Below are 22,925 nucleotides of genomic sequence, written 5' to 3'. Positions count from 1 at the left end.
TTCTGATTCATTGCCACTATAGGGTAGGATAGAACTGCCCCTATGGGTTTCCAAAACTAACTCTTTATGGGAGTACAACACCCAGCTTTCTCCCGAGGAGCAGCTGCTGGTTTCAAGCTGCTGACCTCACAGCAACCCAATGAGTAACCACTCTACCACCAGGTTCCTAACCAAGCAAACCCCTACTGTAGGGTGGATTTCATCTCACAGAGAACCTATATGACAGAGTAGAATTGTACCATGTGGTTTTCTGAGCTGTAGATCTTTATGGTAGGAGACCACTTCTGTCACCCCAGAAGCAGCTGGTAGGTTCAAATGACCAACTTTTGGGGGGTTAGCTAAATGCTTTAACCAAGATGCCACCAGGGGCCCACCCTTATAGAACATGTAAGTTTAAATAAGATGAATAAAATAAAGCCTACCATTTTGTTCTAACTTTTTGTGATTCTCTTTTACCGATCCAAATTGGCCTGCTATTGTGGCATAGTATTTTTCAATTTCATTCAGTTGCTTATGATGATCTTGTTTAGCCAGGAGATGTAACTGAACCTTTTGCTCCTATTTTCAGAATAATTTCAAATGTTACAGAAGCATATTGTGGTAAACAACTGTTGTTATTTATATATTATTTATAGAAATAATGAAAAAGTTCTGGGTACACTATAGGAAAGAAATATTAGTTAAAAGATATGTCTAGATCTTTGTAAAATTAAAGCAAATATATTTTTCTATAACAGGTTATAGGATAAAGTTATATTAGGCTATATTTTCCTCATTTATAATTTCATTTTAAAAAATCAGCTGTTTTATTTATAAAAAACGTATGAGTCCAGCACTACTCTCTATGAGGGAAAAACTAAAGCAATACTCTTGGCAATTTAGGAAAGGATTACTTTTCCTTCTCTAACCCATCTAAATGATCAGGACTTGCTAGCTAATTGTTTTGATTCTTTTATTTGGGGAGTATAATTTTGATGGATACTATAAAAATTCAGTTAATTTGTGATTAATTTTAATGAAAATAACATCTCAATGCATTAAGAAATACTGATGAGAAAATTTACAAGTGACAGCAATACAATCAACATTGTAGAGTAGGAAGTCTACTGAAACTGGAAGCTATAGTTAGTTGGTAAAGATGAGTCACTATGCATACTCTAATATGGGTCTCTGCTGCTTCCAACTGAAGGAGCTCATTTTATATATCACATTTAGGAAAACTGCTTTATTAATTACCAAATATATTTTTAAATAAAGTAAAAACCTCAGTGAATAAACAATGAAACCTAAAACCTGAAACAAAATATAAAATAAAATTTTAATGAAATATATACTAATATAATTAGCATAATAGTATTATGCTAAATAAAAAGTAACATTTTAATAGTCTTTATCTTGAATTGACATTAGTCAAATCATTGATTGGTTCCATTGATTGTATTGTTTTTCATTTGCTTTAGCTTTTTTGATAGTATAAATGCTAATACCAAAAACAGAACAGTCTAGGCCCATCACGTGGCACATAGTAATTGTTTTCTGAATGAATAATTGCTGTCCCTTATTGTTCAAACAATGGATATTTATTAAATCTTGTCTGGCCAGTATACATTTCTCTTACTTAACAGTACTGTGATTTATTTTATTGAAATACTTCATCCTCATTATAGTCTAGTAGGGCTAAAATGCCAGGGTCCTGTTCTTCCCTAGTCTAAAAGAAGACATATTACTAAAAATAGACCAACTTTTTTTCCTTCGAATTTGTGTCCTAAGCAAGAAAATTATAGAAATAAAGAAGCTCAGAAGGGAGTCTATCCAGATTGATAAGAGATCTCTGTTGTGCATAAGGTCTTGTTTTACCCACTCTGGAATTAGCCTGATCCTCCACTGACTGTGAATACTCCTACTAAATTTCCTTTTCTATAAATTAACTAAGACATTGCATATGCTTATAACTAAAATAAAGACAGCACATTACAGTGGTCAAAAGCTAGTTTGCCTATGTTTAAATCCTGCTTCTTTGACTCAGTGTCTGTATTACCTAGGGCAAGTTATGTACCCTGTCTTTAGAATGCAGATTATAATAGCATCTCCCTCATAGGGCTATTATGAGATAAAATGAATTAATACTTTATGTAATAATATAAACCACTAAAAACAATGTCTGTGAAAGAATAAGTACAATATTATGATAATATAGTACTATTCAAAATTTTTATTCATTTTATTTTTAAATAAGAACCTTCTCTAATGTTAATAAGCAACATACATTATAATTATACTGCATTATCCTGACAGATGTGATAGTCCAAACTTTTTCAGAATTACTTTTTAGTGACTTTTAAGTAAAGTGATAATATCACTTATAATGATTATGATAGAGCAATTGAAAGTTTCACATGTACTTTTGGGGGCTTTTTAAATTCACACTTTAGTCATGTGAATTCATTGCGTAGCAGTAATAAATACAAACAAGTTTACAAGTATACTTATTCCATGCCATCTTGTGCCTACTCCAGTAGTTTCTATAATCAGTAACTAAACAAAAGAATAATGAAATATTGTTATCCTTCCGCTAAAGTATGGCTTAAGATTTTTAAAATGTCATGTTTGTAGAATATGTGTAGAACCCTAATATACTTTCACAGAAAATTATCTAAGAACAATTAGATTTTATCAATTCGCGGAACTTTTCAAATTTTAATTTAAATCAACTTTTATATCGTCTTTAGAATAATATTATCTATTTATTTCATATTAGTACATAATCCCACAAAGTCTTCCTTAGCCTTTCAGCTAAAAGGTGGTGAATCACACAGGCTGTCGATGCCTACAAAAGTTAAGATTCCTGCTAAATAAAAATGCAGCAAAGATAAGAAGATTTCAACCACACAGAGCTCTAAAAACATCAGAGTAACTTATGATATACTGTATTCTCATGTCCTTTTCCTGAGACTAAAGTTGAAATCAACTGAAATATAGTTTCATTTGTTTGTGTGACACAATTCTGGTTTTCAAATACATTAGTTTATTCAATGGCTATTCAATGATAAATACTTAAAATTTCAAGTTACATAGATCCCTATAGCAGCTCATTAACTCATAAGAGTCCATATGAACCCAGTGGGCCACCCTGATTTAATTTTGATAATCAGATGAAGAGCCAGTTGCCACATTTGCTATTCATTTTGTGATTTTCAGCAAATAGTTTAAATTTAGGGGAAGCAGCACGAAAAAGTAAACTGGTAATTCTAAAATGTTAAAATAAATAAATAAATAAATAAATAAATAATAAAAAAAGATTTTGGAAGACCAAAAAAAAAAAAAAAAAGAGTGAGAACATATTAAAGAATAATATAAATAAATTTATAATGCTATTATTATAAAAACATTAACATATGAGAGTTAGCCAAAATCATAGAAACCTTTATTAAACAAAAATACAAATTGTGAAGTTATGGCATTAACGTATCCTCCATCTAGGTCTATACACTTCTTCTGAGGGCAATGTTTGTATCTCTCAAATCCTTTCCCAAAAGAACTCTGCACTTTTTGATTGACATTATGTCAAAACAGCTATTTTGGCATGCTTGAAGGATTTGAAGCCATTGTTTTTATTTTAATAAATAAATAATACGATAAAGAAATAGTGTTCATTCTTGAGATTACTTGATCACAAGATGACTTGATAAGGTTTTACTTCCTTTATCAAGCTGTACTACTAGATACTCAATTATACAAAATAATCACTTATAAACTCAAAACAGAAGACAAGTTACCTACATAGTCATCAGTTAATACAACAATAAAGATTTTCATCAATGACTAAACTACAAAAACAGTTAATTTTTTTGTTCCAGAGGTTACTTTTAACTTAGGTATTGCATTCCTTATTTAAAATGAGGGGTTTCTTTTCAAGTAGAGTTTAAATTCTTTTAGGGATAAATAAATTTTCTGTCAAAATTGTGTTCCTTTAACTAGGGACATATCACCACATTTTAAAGAATAGCAATTCACCAAATTCTCAGATGTCAGAAATGTATTACTAGTTGAGAGATCACCTATATGACATTATGGGTAACTTTATAGTTTTATAGTACTATTTTAAGAAATTATTTATTTTAGAACACTTATCTTTAGCTACTGCTCCCTGAACACCTGCCCAGACATTAGTGGCCATCCTGTTTCCTTCCTGCCCGTAGAATCAACTAGCATTTAAGAATAATGTATAGCTTTGAATAAAAAAGGTTAACTGTGCTACAGACTGCTATATAGCACTTTGTATATAGAAAAATGAAGATCATCTTCATTATATAAAGGGGAAATATGTCAAAAATGATAGTTTTGTTTTTCAATAAAATATATTAAATTATAGATATTAAATATAAAATATTAAATGCATATATCAATTTAGATAAATTATTTCAATGTGAATTTATTTACTACTTTGAAGTGCCAGAAAAATTATGACTATAACTCAAATATCATTTTAGTAGGTTCTTAAAAGGCTATATAATTTAAAATAACCGAAAGCTCTGAAGTGACCAAAACTAGTATATTTCATGTTTCATTGTTTTTGTTTTTGTGGGGTTTTTTAGATTGTAAGTATCTGTTTGAAGAAATTTAAGGTGGAATAAAATAAAACACATTTTATGATGCCTTTGATCTTTAACTTGTAGCCTTATCTCCCAGGCCAAAGGGCACATTATTCAATTTCACTATATTTTGTGTAAAATCACTGTAGCGTTGAAGATGACTTTCAGTACAAATGTCATGGTACTTAAAGCTAAACCAGAATCTAGTTTTTCAGCTTCTTAATTAAAATCACAGTTTATAATAGTCTGACAATATTATCTTTATTTTTCCAGTTGAGCAGCAACAGAATTTTCACATCTTTTAGTCAATCAAGCTTAGCAATCTTTATATACTCCTTTGTTTTCTAACACACCCAAAGAATATCAAGAAACAAAATGCTTCATAGTTTTGTATTTATGTTATAGGATGTAATCTCATTACTTACTTCACTAATGTATGTTTAAGCCTTACTCAAAAAATAATTTTACTTGCCAGTCTGTCCAAAAGAACAAAGAATGGAAAAACAACACACTCAAGAAGTGCTCTGAAGTTAAATTTAAGTGAACATGAAATAATTTTGCTCAAGCATATTTTGAAATACCTTTCAGAATAAAGTAGGGCTGGAAGGAGAGAATCAAAATAAATATTTCATAAAATGTTAACTGTTAAAATGCCAAGTTTATTTAATATTCTTGTACTACAGAAGAGGAAAGCACAACAAATATATACTTGTTGAATGATACAAGAGTGAATGTCATATCTCAAGTACAGTATTCAAATATAACTTAATATTACCATTATTTCCATTTCTTTCAGGCAATAAAGAACTACATGTTTGAATTAATACCTAGAAAAAATATCATTAAAACAAAAAATGTTAGTGTTTTCTTTTAGTTGTTTGTTTTTAACATAAGACCTGTATCAATGATTTGGAAATGTATAAAGTTTATTTTTCAAAAATAATATGTAAACCTATGTAATCTGAAAATAAATTTATGAAATGATCCATTTTAGCTACATCTTAAATTTTTAACGCAAGCTTTTAGAAGGGATATTAATGCTCATTTCTCCTGTTTGTTTTTTAATATAAATGTTAATCTATATTGACAAAAATAATTATATGCTTTATATACTAATGTAGGATGAAAATACATAACTTTGTCATTTCCTTACCATTTCACTCAATTTCTTCTGTAAAGAATATTTTGAAACCTTGAAAAGCAAGGGGGTAAAAATCTCATTAAATGATATATTACAAATTCTTTTTTATATTGTAATTGTACACTAAAAAATATAACATTTGTTTCTGTGCAACCATTTTTTCTGATTATTTTCAAAATTTTATCTATAATGATTTTTTTTCTTCATAACCAAAAAAATACATCAATCTACTCATTCAATGCATATTGATGTAACACCTATGCTAGACACTTTCCTAGGCTCTTAGGAGACAAAAGTGAACAAAACAAAGTCTTCTATGGATGACAGTGAAAACCCAAAATCCTTTTTCAGAAGTACCCTCCTATCCCCAAGAATTAAGTCTGCACTGAACTCACTTGGATCACTGGTTAGTGTTGTGACTAGTTTTGTCCTCAGACAGAGTGCATCAGATGTGGATTGCTGCTGATATGTTGTTGTTGGTATGTGCCATCAAGTCAGTTCCAACCCATAGCAACCTGATGCACAACAGAATGAAACACTGCCTGGTCCTGTGCCATCCTCACAATTATTCCCACTGTTTGAGCCCATTGTTGCAGCCAAGGTGTTAATTCGTCTCTTTGTGGACCTTATTTTGTCACTGCCCCTCTATTTTATCGAACATGGTGTCCTTTTCCAGACACTGAGCTCTCTTGATAACATGTTCAAAGTACTTGAGACAGTCTCACCACCCTTGCCTCTAAGGAGCATTCTGGCTGTATCTTTTCCAAGACAGAGCTCTCAGTCTCTGGCAGTCCATGGTACTTTAATTTTCTTTGCCAGCACCATATTTCAAACACCTCAATTCTTCTTTGGTCTTCCTTATTCAATGTCCAACTTTTACATGCAGATGAGGCAATTGATATTTTCCATTTCAATGGGTCAGGCATATCTTAGTCCTCAAAGTAACATCCTTGCTTTCCAACACTTTAAAAAGGTCTTGTATCTAAGTGGATTTTCTAGACCATTGAGAAAATATTTACTATAAATTTCAATTAAATTTGCATAAAAATAAAATTAAAAGGTCTTGTGCAGCAGACTTATCTAATGTACTGTATTGCTTCATCTCTTGACTGCTGCTTCCATGATAATTGATTGTGGAGCCAAGCAAGGCAAAATTCTTGATAGCTTCAATTTTTTCACCATTTATCATGATGTTACCTATTGGTCCAGTTGTGAGGATTTTGGTCTTCTTTCCATTGTGTTGTAATCTATACTGACATCATGCTTGGTAAAAACAGGCAAAAAGAGGAAGAACCTCAACGAGATGGATTGACACAGTGGCTACAACAATGGACTCAAACATAACAATTGGGAGGATGGAACTGGACTGGATAGTATGTCATTATGCTGTACAGAGTTGTTATGAGTGGAAACTGACTCTTAGACCCTAACAATAACAATGGGGTGATAGTTTGAGATTCTGTAAATAAATTATTTCCTAATGGTCTTTATTTCATTTTTTACCTAATTTTCTAATCACACTTTCTTATCACATAAGAGGGTACGTTTCATAGCAGCAGATAATTTTGTCATTTTTAATTCACCATTGTAACCCCAGTACTGAAACTACTAGTACTACCCGTATTCCATTGAATACATCTGTATTTTTCTGAGACTGTGAACAACTTGAGGGCAACAGTTTTTCTTATTCTATGTATTCTCAGAAAATGAGCACAGACCAACCAACCAACTCACTGTTGTTGAGTAGATTACTACCTGTATGAACCCCACCGAACTCAATTAGTGCTATTTTATTTTAACTTTTAAAGTTCAGAATCCACTCAATGGCAGTGAGTTTGGGTTTTTTGAGGATAACTCAGTAGCATGTGCCAGCTTAGTCTTCCTCATCTCTAAAGTGTTAAAGTCAATAAATGTCTACTTAATTATATTTCTGTAGAACATAAGTTATTTGAATATTTCATTTTAAAATAAAAGATAGAGAAGCAAAAATCTTACCAATTTGTAACTCAAGCTTCTCAGGAAAACATTTAAATTATGTAATATAGGGAAAATTTTAACATATATTAAGAGACATTTCATTAATATAAAACTGAAATAAATAAATAAGTGATCAACCTTGCTAGTTTACACATTTAATAAAGTTTTATTGATCCAATTTTAAAATATAAATAGATTTTAAAATAATACTGTTACTTTACCTGTAATGCTTTTAATGTTTCCTTCAAACCTTCTATTTCTTTCTCTTTTATTTCTGTAGCAAGTTGATATTTTCCCTTTAAAAAAAAAACTAAATTCAATACTTTCCAATACAAGTCATATTGTAAAAGAAGGAAATATAAGAACTCAAGGACCAAAAGTTCTACTTTAAGCCTATTACTTCACAAGCTTCAAACTTGTATCTACATATCAATGCTTCTAAAGCATAAAAAATTCCAATAAGAGCTTTATCTGATTATATTTATCATGAAATAGAAAACTGTATCACAACAACAAACCATCTATCAGTACATTATTTCTGCCTTCAAACTTACAAATGAAAAAAAAAAGCAAAACAAAACCACACCATTGAGCACATTTCAACTCACAGGGACTCTAGTGTTTTCAATCTTGTAAATCCTTACTGAAGCAGATAGCCTAATTTTTCTCCCACTAAGCAGCTGGTGTGTTTGAACTTTGTAGTACACAGTCTATTGTTTACCTGACAGCACCATCGGATACCTCTTTAAAGATACTATATAATTAAGTATGCAAATCATCCAGCTTGAATAAACATGAGGGGACTTAAATAACTCATACAGATTCTATTAGCTTCTAATTTTTCCACAAGTTTTTTTTTTTGCTATTTTCTCTGCTTATACTAATGCTTCATTTTCCACAAGTTTTTAGAAGCACTGTCATAGATTCCAATTAGGAAAATACTAGCATATCTGTCATATATCTAAGAATATGTGAGAAATCCTGAAAAATTATTTTCTGATCAAATAAAAAATATATAATCATTAATATTATAAGTAGGATATTCAATACCATAATAAAAACCTGCATTAACTATTAAATAGAGAAAATACTTAGTGCCAGATTAATTTCTAGGTATGCTCAGATTTGTGTCCTGCTTTGTTGGTGGTATGTACTTAGATCCAAATCATTTTAATGCTTTCTAGGAAGTGATCAAAAATACACAAAAAATATCATCATTAATGGAAACCACTAGAGAATAGAAAGAGCAATAATAGAAACACTGGAAGATGGAATAATTTGGGGTTTTGTCTAAAATCTACCATCTCACAATGGAAAGTTCTGCAAGTCAAGTTATCTTGTGTCTTTATCTAGGAGCTAGGTAACATGATTTCTTTAGGTCTGTTCTGTTTGCAAGAGTGAGCCCTAGTTGTGTAGTGCTTAAGAGTGCTTGAGTTGGTCTACTAACGGCAAGATCAGTAGTTTGAAATCACCAGCTGCTTTGCAGGAGAAAAACACAAAGTTTTTTATTCTGGTAAAGTGTTACAGTCTCAGAAACCCACAGAAGCAGCTCTACCCTGTCCTACAAGGTCACAGAGTCACTATGAGTTGGAATTGACTCCATGACAGTGAGTTCTGCTTCCAGGATTCTAAGCAATCAATAATTCCATTATTTTATTATTAATGTTTCTTTCTATAATAATAATGAAATATACTTGACTAATCTTCAAATTATTTAAAAATTAATAAATACCTTTTCTTCTTCTACGGCACACATCTTCATTTGTAACTAATAAACAAGTTTAAAATTAAAATACAGGTAAGTAAATAGCAGTTACACTGTTCAGTAAAACTAGAGAAAATTTTGACATATCTTTTTTTTAACATTATTATGAATTGAGTGGAGGTTTACATTTCAGATAATCATTTTTGTATTCAATAACCTGAATATAAAACTTCCCAATAACTTTCCCTGCCCGCCTCTTCTTTTGCTCTTCTCCCTCTTGTAGAATATTATCTTCCCCTTCACCCAAGTTAACCCCTGTGGATCATCTTACCGCTTTCTCTTTTCTCCTTTCCTCTCTCTATCACACTTTGTTTGAACTTTATATAATATGAATATGCTACTTTCATTTTCAGAAAATAAAATACTAAAGATATAAAAAGAAGATCACAGACACTAAATTAAATGACAATTTAATGACCTAATTAGAGATACCAGTCATCCTTTAAAGTTTAGTTTTCCCCCTCCAAGTTTTCTTGGATGTTGTTGTTAGCTGCCATCAAGTTGGTTCTGAGCCCATAGCAACCCTATGCACAACAGAACAAAACACTGAAAGTAACCTCATTGCTTTTCAACACTTTAAAGGGGTCTAGCAGATTTACCTAACACATGCATCATTTGGTCTATTGACTGCTGTTTCCATGAGCATTGATTGTGGATCCAAGCAAGATGAAATCCTTGACAACTTTTATCTTTTCTTTGCATATCATGATGTTACCTACTGGTCCAATTGTGAGGATTTTGGTTTTCTTTACATTGACTTGTAATTCACATTGAGGGGTGCAATCCTTAATCTTCATCAGCAAATGCTTCAAGTCCTCCTCACTTTGAGCAAGCAAGCACCTGAATATTGCAGGTTGTTAATAAGCATTCCTCCGATCCTGATAACACATTCTTCTTCATGTAATACAGCTTCTGTTTGCTCAGCATACGGATTGAATAAATACGGTGAGAAACTATAACCCTGACTCATACTTTTCTTGGTTTTAAACCATGCAGCATTCCCTTGTTCTGCTCCCACAACTACCTCTTGATCCATTTACAAATTCTGCAGGAGCACAATGAAGTGTTCAATATCATTTGTATTTATATCAATAATACTTAAGTTTTGAAGATATTTAGAAATATACATTGCAGGGAAGTCTAAGAAATAATGACATTTTTTAAATGCCAAAAGAAAATAATGAAATATTCCAGGCAGCACCAAAGTATTAGGCCAAATTGTCAAGAAATAAAAATAAAATTTGGAACTCTCATCTCCTTTCCCATACTCTTTAGTTACATTGAAAAACTCTTTAAAAGGGGGGGGAGGGGAAGGGTCCAAGAATACTTTCTCATCTGCCCTCCAAATATATGACAAAATTCCTAAATTATAACACATCCCTGCTTTCTCCTGAGAATATTATGCTACACAATTGGCTTTCAATAACCTTGCCCTTCTATTAAAACTGTCAGAAAGTTGATTATCTCAGTTAAAAGGAAGAAAGCTTTAAAAATTCCCACTAAGGTGTGAATTACCAATAATTTTACCCACTAATGATTAAGATTTATTTCCTTACATGCATTTTGTTTTTCTTAAAACTAAGAAGAGATAGGAAAAGGGAAGAAATAGTGATATGGAGATAATGATAATAAAACCATTTCTCCATAAGCACGTTTTCCTGACTAATTTTTTCTAATAGAGATTTAAGGAAAATTTGAGGTAGGTAAGAACTACAAAATTCAAAGTGACTGAAGATGTTGCAGTTCATCTCTTTGAAAATTCTTCATTTTTCTACTAATCTTTCTTAATGACTGATCTGTACAGTGCATGATAATCATTTTCCTTTATCCTTGCATTTTCCTCCCTACTTGCATCTCAGCTTTTTAACAGTGTGTTAAAATTCTGGCGTGGGTAAAGAGATAATATGGACAAAGTAAGATCCTAGAACATTCTAATGAAAGGAAGATAAGAACACAAATATTAAGCACAGTGACATAAATTATTTATAACAGATGAAAGTACATCCTCATTTCAAGTAAAAGGTTTTCCCAATTTCTTGCCTTAACTAATTAATTATTTTATAACCTTTACTATCAGCATGAGCTCCAAACGACTTTTAACTAATACATTTTTTCTCCTTTTTGTCATGAGCATGTAAATCAGTTTTCATAATCTTCATCAAAAGGTGAAGTAACACAAGATTTAAAACTATATTATTTGTTTTGCCTTATGAAATTACCTGCTTTTTAAAAACTGACATTGCTTCTTTGTGTTGCTTTGCCAATGTCTCCTTTTCATTCTGAAGAGTTTCCTATTTTTAAAATTATAAGAAATTAAAATGTAAATGATAGGAAATCCTCCCATTTTTAATTTTAATTAAGTTCACAATTTAAATAAAAGCCAAAATATTTATTGCACACATAATTTCTTGAAATGCAATTATACACAAATTTTACTTTAAAAATAAAATCATGGTATCAGCATATAAAATCTTGCTTTCAAATGCAAAATTTTCATGATCGAAACACATTGTTTTTTTTGTTTTGTTTTGTTTTTTTGGTTTTTTTATTTTATTTTTTTTTAAGCATTTTGTTTAGGGGCTCATTTATTTTCTAACTATGAACTGAATTCCTCCTTTATGCTCCTTCATTTTTTTCAAGAAATATTTTTTGATCACCAATTATTAAAACATTCCTAATATAAGCAGACTCTGGTTTTAGGGCTTCCCCTAGAACAAATTTTATTACCCAAGTATATAGTAAATTTTATTTCTCTAAATTCATTGAAATGTTAAAACAAACAAAAACTACCACCAGGCAGTTTTGAAGAAATGATTCACATGCATGATTCCATTTTTCTATCTTTTCTTCTCCCCTCTTCTTCGTGAGATTGTGTTTATTCTGTCCTTTAGATTCAGGATGACTAGGTTTTTCTTTTATTTTTAGCAAATAATTGTCATCATTTTTTAAATTAGGTCTAAAAGTAGCAATCACTTTAAAACTTTTCTGATTTGCCTCCATACTACTAAATAATATGTTGACTTATCAGTTTTTAGAATTTATTCCTTGACTTCCTGTTATGGTAGTTGGGAGCTTTATTCATCCAACAGAGTTTTACCAAAACTTTAGCTCAAATCAACAGTCAGTATTTACATTACTATGTCTATGTAAATATTATTCATGATTATATTTCCAGTCACAGATTTTTGTTTTTCCTAAAGTTGATAATTACTTTAAAATATTTTCAGTCTCATGACTAACCTAAAAATAATAATACTGTCCATTCCCTGAATCATATCTCAGTCTTACCTTGTAGCAGTCTTTCAATACAAAATGCAATTATCTAGGATGTGAATTTTCCCCCAAGGAGGTAATTCCATTACTACTGATAAATTACAAGGCATTCAATACCTTCCAAGGCTAGTTACTAAAAGGCGATTCAGTTTTCTGGATCTCACTGGCTACCATAGACATTGGGTTCTCAACTCTCTGAAATCACCATGCCTCAATAACTGAACCTCTTTCTTAGAACATTAAAAAAATATTTTTTTCTATTTAGGACTAACTCTTCACTGTCCTGCCCCCCACCCCTAACCATTCTAATTCTCATAAAACTTTCTACTTACTTGTACCTGAAAAATGAAGTCAAGTCCTTGTTATTATGACTCAACATCACAGGAATTATCATAGTCCAATCTGTTCACTACAGTCTTCTCAGTGGCAAAAGGTTATGCCTTCCTTACCCTAGGGAAATATTAGAAGTTGCCAGACTTGAGGCATCTACTGACTTGGTTTAAGAATCTTGGTTAAACCAGATAGTTTCTCATGCTGTGAAATCTTTGTTGAATCTTTATTGATAACACATTTCCAAACAAACAGGTTCACCTCCTATTAGCTTTTATTACTTTCTCCCCAAGGCATTTCTATTCAGTGCTGTAATACTTTCTTAAAAGTCTGCTACTTTTTCCCCATAGCCAAGGCCACTGTTGTGGAGTCACTTCTAATTCATAGCTACCCTATAGGGCAGAACAGAACTGCACCATAGGGTGTCTGAGGCTATACATCTTTATGAAAGCAGACTGCCTCATATTTCTCCCCGGGAGCAACTGTTGGATTCCAACCATCAACTTTTCAGTAAACAGTCCAATGTTTAATCCACAACACTACCAGAGTTCCTTCCAATGTCCTAGGAGGAGGATATATATAATGATCTAGCTTCTGACTGAGCTCTGACTATTTCTCAAACAGATTCATTAACAATCTCCCTTTCTAAATCTAGATTTAATCTTGTTTGTGTATGAGTCATTGATTTAACTGATTCAGACAGGGCATATATAACAGTCTCTACTAGCCACTGTAATATGACTCCTTACTGGAAGTAAATTCAGTCCATATGAGAGACTTATCAACCTAGGTGGAGGTTGCCAATTGTCAAGAGTTAAGAGCTAACACAATACACTGATAGCAGGTATGTATTTGGAAGTTAACAATTTTTGTATACTGTAAAAATAACTAAGGTTGCTTACCTCAATAGATATCACAGTTAGAAAAGTTAACAACTTTAAACGCTTAGAAGCCACACTAAACGGGATCATGTGAAGGCTAGAGGAATACCCTAGCTGGTCACATGACAGAAGGTTCAGTTTCTCCCATAACACTCCAAAAGGTAAAATCTCTGGACATATTCAAAAAGACTATTTTGAAATGCCCACAATTGGCTCCAGAATCTTAAAAGAATGTAAAAAATATATGTGATTACAAATAACAAGATGATCATTTGCCTTTCAGTGCGGACACTTGGTGGCACCAGAGGACCTGAATGAAACTTTGTTTAAAAAAAATTTTTTTATTACTCATCACAGAAAGCAATTAAACAAGACACAATTAGCATTGGTGGGAACATTTTACTATGATTGCTGAGGATCTCTCTAATATACATCATATTACCACAATCGTGGTAAAACTTATCTTGGAAACATAAGCCCCAGGATTATTTTTAACTCCAAATAGATTTTCTAAATTTAGCCCTGCTTTTGGTTCTGAATGTATTCTGATCATTCTTCTCAGGATGGATTGAAATAACTTTTTCTTGTCAGAGCAAGAAGCGGGGGAGGGACCTGCTTGATTTTGTGTTCCTAACCTGAGGAAATCCAGTGACAGAAGCACTCATTTTCCTGGGGCTGCTATTAGAAAACTGCAAAATCTTGTTTACTTGAAAACTTCACTTGCCTAGTCATCTTCAGTCTAGAGGCCAGTGACCTGATGAAGTTTTGAATCCGATGCTCTTGAACTTCCATGGCTAAGAAGGTTACACCTTTAACTCTAAACACTATGAAGTCCATTCATGTGCTTTCATCATACAAACTTGTTATAGCTTTCCTTATTAAATTGGATATTTCTCTTCAGATTCTAAACACTTCCTTACTTCACACTCTCACTGCTGTCGAGTCAGTGTGCGCTCATAGCGACCCTAGAGGATAAAGTAGAGCTATTCCTTTGTGCAGTGGTGGGATTCAGCTGGTTTGCACAGATTGGCAAAAATGATTCCTAATTTTTGGTTGAGGTCAGCAAACCACTTGTTAAAATGGCACTTGTAACTTACAATCAAGTTTCTCTTTCAGTGGGTGGCGGAGCAGTTGTCCAATATGGAAATCACAAATTTACATTCTTATTCTTTTTTAACATTGATTGGGCAATAGCTATTCTAAGCACCTATAGGAATGTTCATTCCATCCATAGGTATAAAACATTAGATGGAACTATGATTTTAATGTTTTATTTATTTATTTCCTAAAACTCGTGATACTGTTCGTGAAATACTACATTTTTATTTCCTTGCATTTGTTACTTTAGTAAACAAACATATAGCATAAGAAGAAAAAGTGCCAAACAACCAGAGGGTGACATGCTGTCATTTCAGCTTTGTGATACTCCCCAAATGCCCACATGATATTATGAGTAAATCATGCAATTCCCAAAACTATTCAAAGAACTAAAAATCTTGTCAGAATAATTGCTCCAAGCTCAGCAGAAGTGGAAAGGGATTTTTCAAAGATGAACATAATATAATCAGAGAAGAGAAATTGGCTGTTTCTGATATATCAAACATAATGATCATTGTCTAATTGGCCTATTTCAAATGGAATAGGATCCTACTCCTACAGTGAAAAGATGATACTAAGATAAAAACAAAAAATATTGCAAGTGAAGGTGCTGATCAAGAAGCAATACGGAAATATCTTAAATAACAGTTTTATTGGTTTTGTCAGGTATTATTTTATGCTTGCATAAGCATTTTAAAACTCCCTCTTATAACAAAATCTAGTTTTGTGTACCTCTTTGTTCTTATTTAAGTATTAGCTGTAAGAAATAATAAGTTATCTTTCAGTATATCCTTATTTATACTTAAATGGTCATTAGGATTAAATTATTTAACATCAGTTGTTAAGTTACTTAAATCCCACAACTGCTTTTGTGCTTCCAAGGTTGTAAATCTTTATAGGACGGGAAGGCTCCTCTTTCTCCCAAGGAGCAGCCAATGTTTTCAAACTAAAGGGCTTGTAGTTAGCAGTCCAATGTGTGACCTACTATGATATGATACCATACCAGGGCTCCTTTACTTCACACAAACCTGATAAATGTTCCCAGGAATTCATGCAATAAGCGTCTTAGTTTTATTGCCAACTGGTATGTCTTTCCTCTACATGACCTTGAACTTGGAGATAGGATCTTCTGAAAATTATCCCAAAGAGGGGAAAAAGAAAACCCCTGAACCCATGTTAAACTATTCCTAGCAGATACCTTTGAGCACAAACTCTAAGAAATAAATCCTAAGACATATGTCTCCTAGCTGAATAGACACAAGGTTCCACTCTCCCATACCTGCATCAATTACTATTCCATCAGGAAATTTAAGACTAATGAGTCTTAAGATTCCTTCAGAAGTAAATTATCTTCAGGAAGAGAGAGCATCCACATGAGCAATGGGTCAAAAAGGTGACTGTATAATGGAAATGACTTCTACCCAAGATGTATAGAATAAAATCTAGATCAGAACCAAATTTGGCATGCTAGCTGTTTGTGTATGGCCTGTGAGCTAAGGAACCTGGAGCCCTGGTGGCAAAGTGGGTTACACTTTGGGCTGCTAACCACAAGGTTAGCAGTTCAAAATCACCAGCAGTTCCACAGGAAAAAGACAAGGCTTTCTATTCCTGTAAATATTTAGTCTCAGATACTCACAGAAGCAGTTTTACTCTAACCTGTAAGCTCCCTATAAGTCAGAATTGACTCAATGGCAGTGAGTTTGGTTTGGTGAGCTAAGCATGGTTTTTACATTTTAAAATGAATGAAAAAGTGATAATTTTGTAAATGTGAAAAATTATATGAAATTCAAATTTCAGTTTCCATTGGAACACAGCCACATTCACATTACAATAGTTGAGTCAAGTGACAGAGACCAGAGACCACAGGACCCACAAAATCAAAAATATTTACTATCTGGCTCTTTATAATAACTTTTCTGTCCCTGGAGCCAGATAATTGGAACTACAGATTGTCACACTTTAACATGACTGGTATTTTTCTAGTTATGTTTCCTTCTTCTTTGTTAATAATTCAGAAGCTTACAAACTTATTGTTTCCAAGTTCCTTATCCTTAATATTGCTCTCTACAATTTTGGATCATTGTTATATAAGTCTAGTACTCTTTAATTTATTCTATCAAACCAGCATAACCCTAAAACCCAATCCAGACAAAGACACTACTAAGAAAGAAAATTACAGTGGCTGCAGACACAAAAATTCTCCAAAAAAAATATTCTAGCTAACAGAATTCAAGAGCAGAACAAAAATAATAATGTATCATGATCAAATGGGATTCAAGTCAGGCACACAAGGATGTTTCAACATCAGAAATTTAATCAACATGGTATACCACATAAATTAAAAAGGGAATCACATGACCAACTCAATCATCATAGAAGAGGCATTTGATAAAGTTTAACACCATTCTTGATCAGAAATTCTCACTAATATAGGAATAGAAGCAAAATCCCTTAACACACAAAAAAATTTTATACAAGACCTACTCTCAATATTATTTTCAATGGAGAGACTGAAAGCATTTCCCTTAAAGACAACAACTAGACAAGGATACTTTTCATTATCACTCCTATTCAATAATGTACTGCAAGTCCTAGCTAAAGCAATAAGACAAGAAAATTAAATCAAGAGCATACATTGATAAAGAGGAAATAAAATTATCCCTATTCACAGATATATGATACACTATATTAAAAATTCCACAAGAAAGCTGCTGGAACTAATAAAATAGTACAATAAGTAGCAGGATGCAAGATCAACATACAAAAAATTAGTTGGATTCCTCTACAGCAACAAAGGACTTTGAAAACAAAATCAGGTAAGCAATATTTATAATAGCTTCCTCCAAAAGATAAAATAATAAGGAATGAATTTAACCAGGGATATAAAAGACTGATACAAAGAAAACTGCAAAACACTACTGGCAAGAAACCAAAAGAGACCTACATACGTGGAAAACATACCATGCTCAAGAATAGGAACACTTAACATAGATTGATACTATCCAAAATAATCTATAGATATAATGCAATACTGATTCAAATTCCAATAGCATTCTTTAACAAGATAGAAAAACCTATCACCAACTTTATACGAAAAGGAAAGAGCATAGGCAAGTAAAACTTTATTGAAGAAGAATCAAGTAGGAGGCATCACACTACTGGATACCAGAAACTACCACGCAGCTACAGTGACCAAAACGTGTTGTACTGGTATAGTGTACATACCAGTGTACATATAGATCAATGTATAACAGACACATAGGCCAATGGAACAGAATTGAGAACTCAGATGTAAATCCATTCACCTGAAGACAGCCAATCTTCCACAGAGGGCTAAGCCAATTAAGTGGGAGAAGAGACAGTCTCTTTAACAAATGATACTGGCAAAAATTGGATGTCTATCTTCAGGAAACTTAAATTAGGATGCACAGAAACAAATTTAAAATGGATCAAACACCTAAATATAAAACTTAGAACTATAAAGCTCATGGAAAAACAAATAGAGACAATTAAAACAATAGGATCTCCTAAAAATTAAACATGCTCATCAAATGCTTTCTTGTAAAGAGCAAAAAGAGAGTGTGGGGATGTCTCTTTTTACTCTGGAGGGGGAGGGAATTGCAGTGAAATATCTGTCAAGAGAACAATCTTTAATATCTAAAGGAAACGTCAACACAACAACAAATGAGACAAATAACACAACTAAAAAATGGGCAAAGGATATGAACAGATATCTCACCAAAGATGTTCAGGTGGCCCACAAATACCTGAAGAAATGTTTGTAATCTTTGGCCATTAGAGAGATGCAAAGCAATACAACAAGATACCAACTCATTTTGGCAATAATAGTAATAATTAAAACAAGAAACAAGAAATGCTGGCAAGGGTGTGGAGTGACTAGAAGTCTCATGAAATGCCAGTAGGATTGTAAAATGGTACAATCAAAGAGGTATGATACTTGTTTAAACAGTTGGAAATAGAGATACCATAAGATACGACAATCCCACTTCTAGGTATATGTCCTAGAGTAATAAGAGCTGTGACTGAATACTCATGACACCCATGTACATTGCAGCATTATTCACAATAGCAAAAAGATGGAAACATCCTAAAGGCCTGTCAACAGATAAATGTTTAAACAAAGTATGGGGTGTATGCACACAATGGAAGGCTATGCCATGTTTAAAAAACTACTGATTAATCTGTCCAGCATCTCATAACATGGAAAACCTGGAGGATATTTGCTGAGTGAAACAAGTCAGTCACAAAAGGAAAAATATTATATGAGATCATCACGAAAAAAGTCAAGAAAAGGTTTGCATGTAAAATTATTCATATATCAGGGATAGGAGGAGAAGGGAGTGGAAATCACTAACTAGAAAGGAGACATTTATTAACTTGGATGAAGAAAAAGGCAATAGGTGTTCAGCCTAACACAAGCAAGGCAAAGGAAGACACTGGAAGGTGCACAAGAATAAAAGGCAACAATAGTAAGTACTATTACATACAAAATCCTGCAATAACAATAATAGCCAAATGCCATTGAGTCTATTCCAATTCATAGTAACCCTGTATAGACTATCTGATGCTATAAATCTTTATGGGAGCGGACCACCTCATCTTTCTCCCTCAGAGTAGGTGGTGGGTTTCCCCTGCCAACCTTGTGGTTCGTAGCCCATATCTGATTCACAAGGCCACCAGGGCTCCGTCTAAGCAGACCAAGCCCACTGCCATCGAGGCCATTCTTACTCCTAGCGACCCTGTAGGACATAAAAGAACTGCCCCTGTGGGGTTCAAAGACTGAAAAATCTTTATTGAAATAGAAAGCCTCATTTTCTCCCTTGGGGCATCTGGTGGTTTCAAACTGCTGGCCTTACAGTTAGCAGCCCAGTGCATTATCCACTGTACTGAACAATCACAAACAATAATTTACATAGGTAGCTTTGCAAGTTGAACAGATGTGGGAGGGCATATGAGAGTATACCCACAAATATATGAGAGGGCTTCAAAATTTTTCATTATCTTCCATTTTTCTCTTAACTTTTTGAAGTCTACACCTTCTACCCTGTATGTATAGATGTAGTGCAGTGAATTATTCAATATGGCTTTTCTAGCCTAAGTCTCTGTAACTCCCACCAAATGACCCTTTCCCAATGGGTAGAGGAATACACTGATAGAAGCCAGTTATGAGTGATTGTTTATAAGGTTAATTGTGATTGCCATACTACTGGATATAAAATGAACCATATCAGAAGCAGGAAGGAGGAAGTATTACTACCAGCAAGAGAACAGAGCCATGAGTAGAGTGTGTCATTTGGACCCTGAGGTCCTTACACATTGAACCTCCTGGACCCAGGAGACAGTTTTGACATCAGAGGAGCAACACAAGAGCAGCAGAATCAGGAGCCAGACCATGAGACACAGCAGTGAATTTCTCAGCCCACAAAACACATAAAATTGAGTGCTTTGGGGCAACAGGCTGACTTGTGCCTCTGGGCATGTAATTAAGGAAGCAAGGTTTTGCTGACGTGCTGCAAATATATTCATATAGCAGAGCACATGAGGGCAAAGATAAAACTATCTAATCCATTACCCAACACCTAGAAACAATGAGTCACTGGGTTTAGAACTTAGGATCTCCATTCTTGGGGCATGTAGATCAATTGGCATAACATAGTCCACAAAGACAATATTCTACATTCTACATTGGTGAGCATCACTGGGGTCTTCAAAACTAAGAAGAGACTATTGATCTCTCCCTGACTGGAACAAAGAGGAGTAAAGAAAATCTAAGACTCAGGGAAACAATGAATCCAAAAGACTAATGGGCCATCCAAACCACAGCCTTCACTAGGCTGAGACCAGAAAAACCAGATTATATCTGGCTAATAGGCTGACCTCTTTGATCAGAATCACAAAAAGAGGATCCTAACGGAGTAGGAGAAAAAAATGTAGAACAAAATTCAAAATCATAAAAAGACCAGGTTCACCAATCTGATAGCAAATGGTAGAACCCCTTAGACTATGACCCTTCCAAAACCAAACTCACTGCCATCAAGTCAATTCTGATTCATAACAACCCTCTAGGACACAGCAGAACTGCTCCTGTGGATTTCTGAGACTATTACTCTTTACAGGAGTCTGAACCCACTCCCAGGGATCACCTTTCAGTCAAACAATAAACAGGCATATAAAGTGAAAAATAACACCCATAAGGAACCCATTCCTCTTAACAACCAACTATAGGAGACTAACAGGGCAGCATTCAGCCAGAAACAAAGTTCAGAAGGCAAGAAGCGGCAGGAAAGATGAGCAAATGGAAACGGGGACCCCAGGAAGACAACAGTAAGATGGGTGTTAACATTGAAGGAAGCCACAAAACAAAATGTGTGTAAACTGTTGAATGGGAAATTAAAACACTTTGTAAACTTTCACCCAAACTACAATAAAATGCTATTAATAAAATATATCATTTTATGGTTCAGGCAACTGATCTGAGACAATAGTCTGTTTAATTAGCCAAACAGTTGCTTTACCAAACAACAGTTTACTGTCAAGACTTATTTCAAGATTTTCATATTGGTATCCTAACCTATTATCTCTTTCTCTTTCTTTTTTGTCTTTTTCAGGGGAAAACACGAATGCAGTCCCCCACTACTACAAATTATGCAGTTGAGTTTCCCACATTTGGGGAATTCGCAGGGGTCACCACACCTGCAGTGCAATGGATGAGCCTCACCCTGGGAAAACCACCTTCCTGATCATGGTGTCTCCCCTGGCAGGTAAGTATCCTAAGCTATTATCTCACAAAATTTCCTCAACCCCAATAAGTTTCTGCTTTAATAAAAATCTTGATTTTGTACATACATATCAACAGCCTTAGAAAATGTTAGTTATGATGTTTCATTTCTTAAAAAAAATTCTCACTCCTTTAAATCACACAATATATTTCTCAGATGTGAAATGATTCATAATAGTCTTCAGAGTTATCCTTAGTGTTATGTCAGAAATCCAGAGAGACTTTTTATTCTCAGTTTACTGGAAGCCCAAATACCATTAATAATATTTTTAAATAAGTTAAAATTTTCTTGAGATATTACAATATCCCTAAATATGTTTAGGTAAAATGCAGTCAATGAATATAAATAAAACCATAATCTTTTATTTGATATATTATAAATTCTTTCTTTTATGCCTGTTATTATAGTCCCATTTTAATGAGAGTTCTCTCTTATACCAATGGAGAGAATTAAAGTGGGATGTATTCTGAGTCTCCACCTTAGGAGAGGTTGTGAATCATGTCAACTCCCTTTGTTTCCTTGGGGTCTGCTGGGAATAAAAACTGCACTTCCATTAAAGCCATTCCTCTGTGTATGAGAGCCATCTTGAAAGCAAAGAGAGAAAAATCATAGTACCATCAAGGAAGCAGAACCATCAGGGGAGTATGTTCCAGATCTTTATTTGAAGTGGCAGAGGCTAAGACCAGAGGCAACAGAGGCTGCAGCATGGAGACTATGGGACAGGGCAAAGAAGCCAAGCAGATACCTGAGGCCAAGGCAAGGAGACTATGAGGCAGAACCCAGGAGCAGTGCCAACACTGATACTGTGAATCAGAGCAGCAGGCTGGTTTCCTAGTCCACCGAGGCAGAAGCCAAAGGACCAATTGACTGAGAAGTAGAGGACTGAGAAGTAGCGATAGACTTGGCTGCTAGCTGAGAGGAGGTGTTGCTGTAGACTGATTGTTCTCAACCGTCCTAATGCTCCGACCCTTTAATACAGTTCTTCATGTTGTGGTGACCCCCAACCATAAAACCCAAAGGGGGTCACAACCCACAGGTTGAGAACCACTGCTGTAGACCAATAACTAG

At 33.7% G+C, this 22,925-nt stretch overlaps 1 protein-coding gene and 1 non-coding gene across 2 annotated transcripts in view; both read right to left on the bottom strand.

The window, feature by feature from the left end:
- CCDC73 (coiled-coil domain containing 73) overlaps nucleotides 1-22,925 on the bottom strand; it is a 146,206-nt gene that overhangs the window by 67,704 nt on the left and 55,577 nt on the right. The window contains exons 3-7 of the mRNA XM_004708274.2: nucleotides 11,695-11,766; nucleotides 9,443-9,478; nucleotides 7,932-8,006; nucleotides 5,746-5,784; nucleotides 423-558 (exon numbers count right to left, since the gene is read on the bottom strand). Of these exons, the coding sequence (XP_004708331.1) occupies nucleotides 423-558; nucleotides 5,746-5,784; nucleotides 7,932-8,006; nucleotides 9,443-9,478; nucleotides 11,695-11,766 (358 nt within the window). The remainder of the gene's footprint in view (nucleotides 1-422; nucleotides 559-5,745; nucleotides 5,785-7,931; nucleotides 8,007-9,442; nucleotides 9,479-11,694; nucleotides 11,767-22,925) is intronic.
- On the bottom strand, nucleotides 21,684-21,847 carry LOC115869903. Its single transcript, XR_004046427.1, has one exon. It is a non-coding gene; the product is annotated as a U1 spliceosomal RNA (small nuclear RNA).

This window comes from Echinops telfairi, unplaced genomic scaffold (genome assembly GCF_000313985.2).
Source record: "Echinops telfairi isolate 266 unplaced genomic scaffold, ASM31398v2 ScPeMD7_60;HRSCAF=208, whole genome shotgun sequence".
NCBI lineage: Eukaryota > Metazoa > Chordata > Mammalia > Afrosoricida > Tenrecidae > Echinops > Echinops telfairi.
Note: the sequence above shows the minus strand (reverse complement) of the source record. Positions and strands in the feature narration are given on the sequence as shown.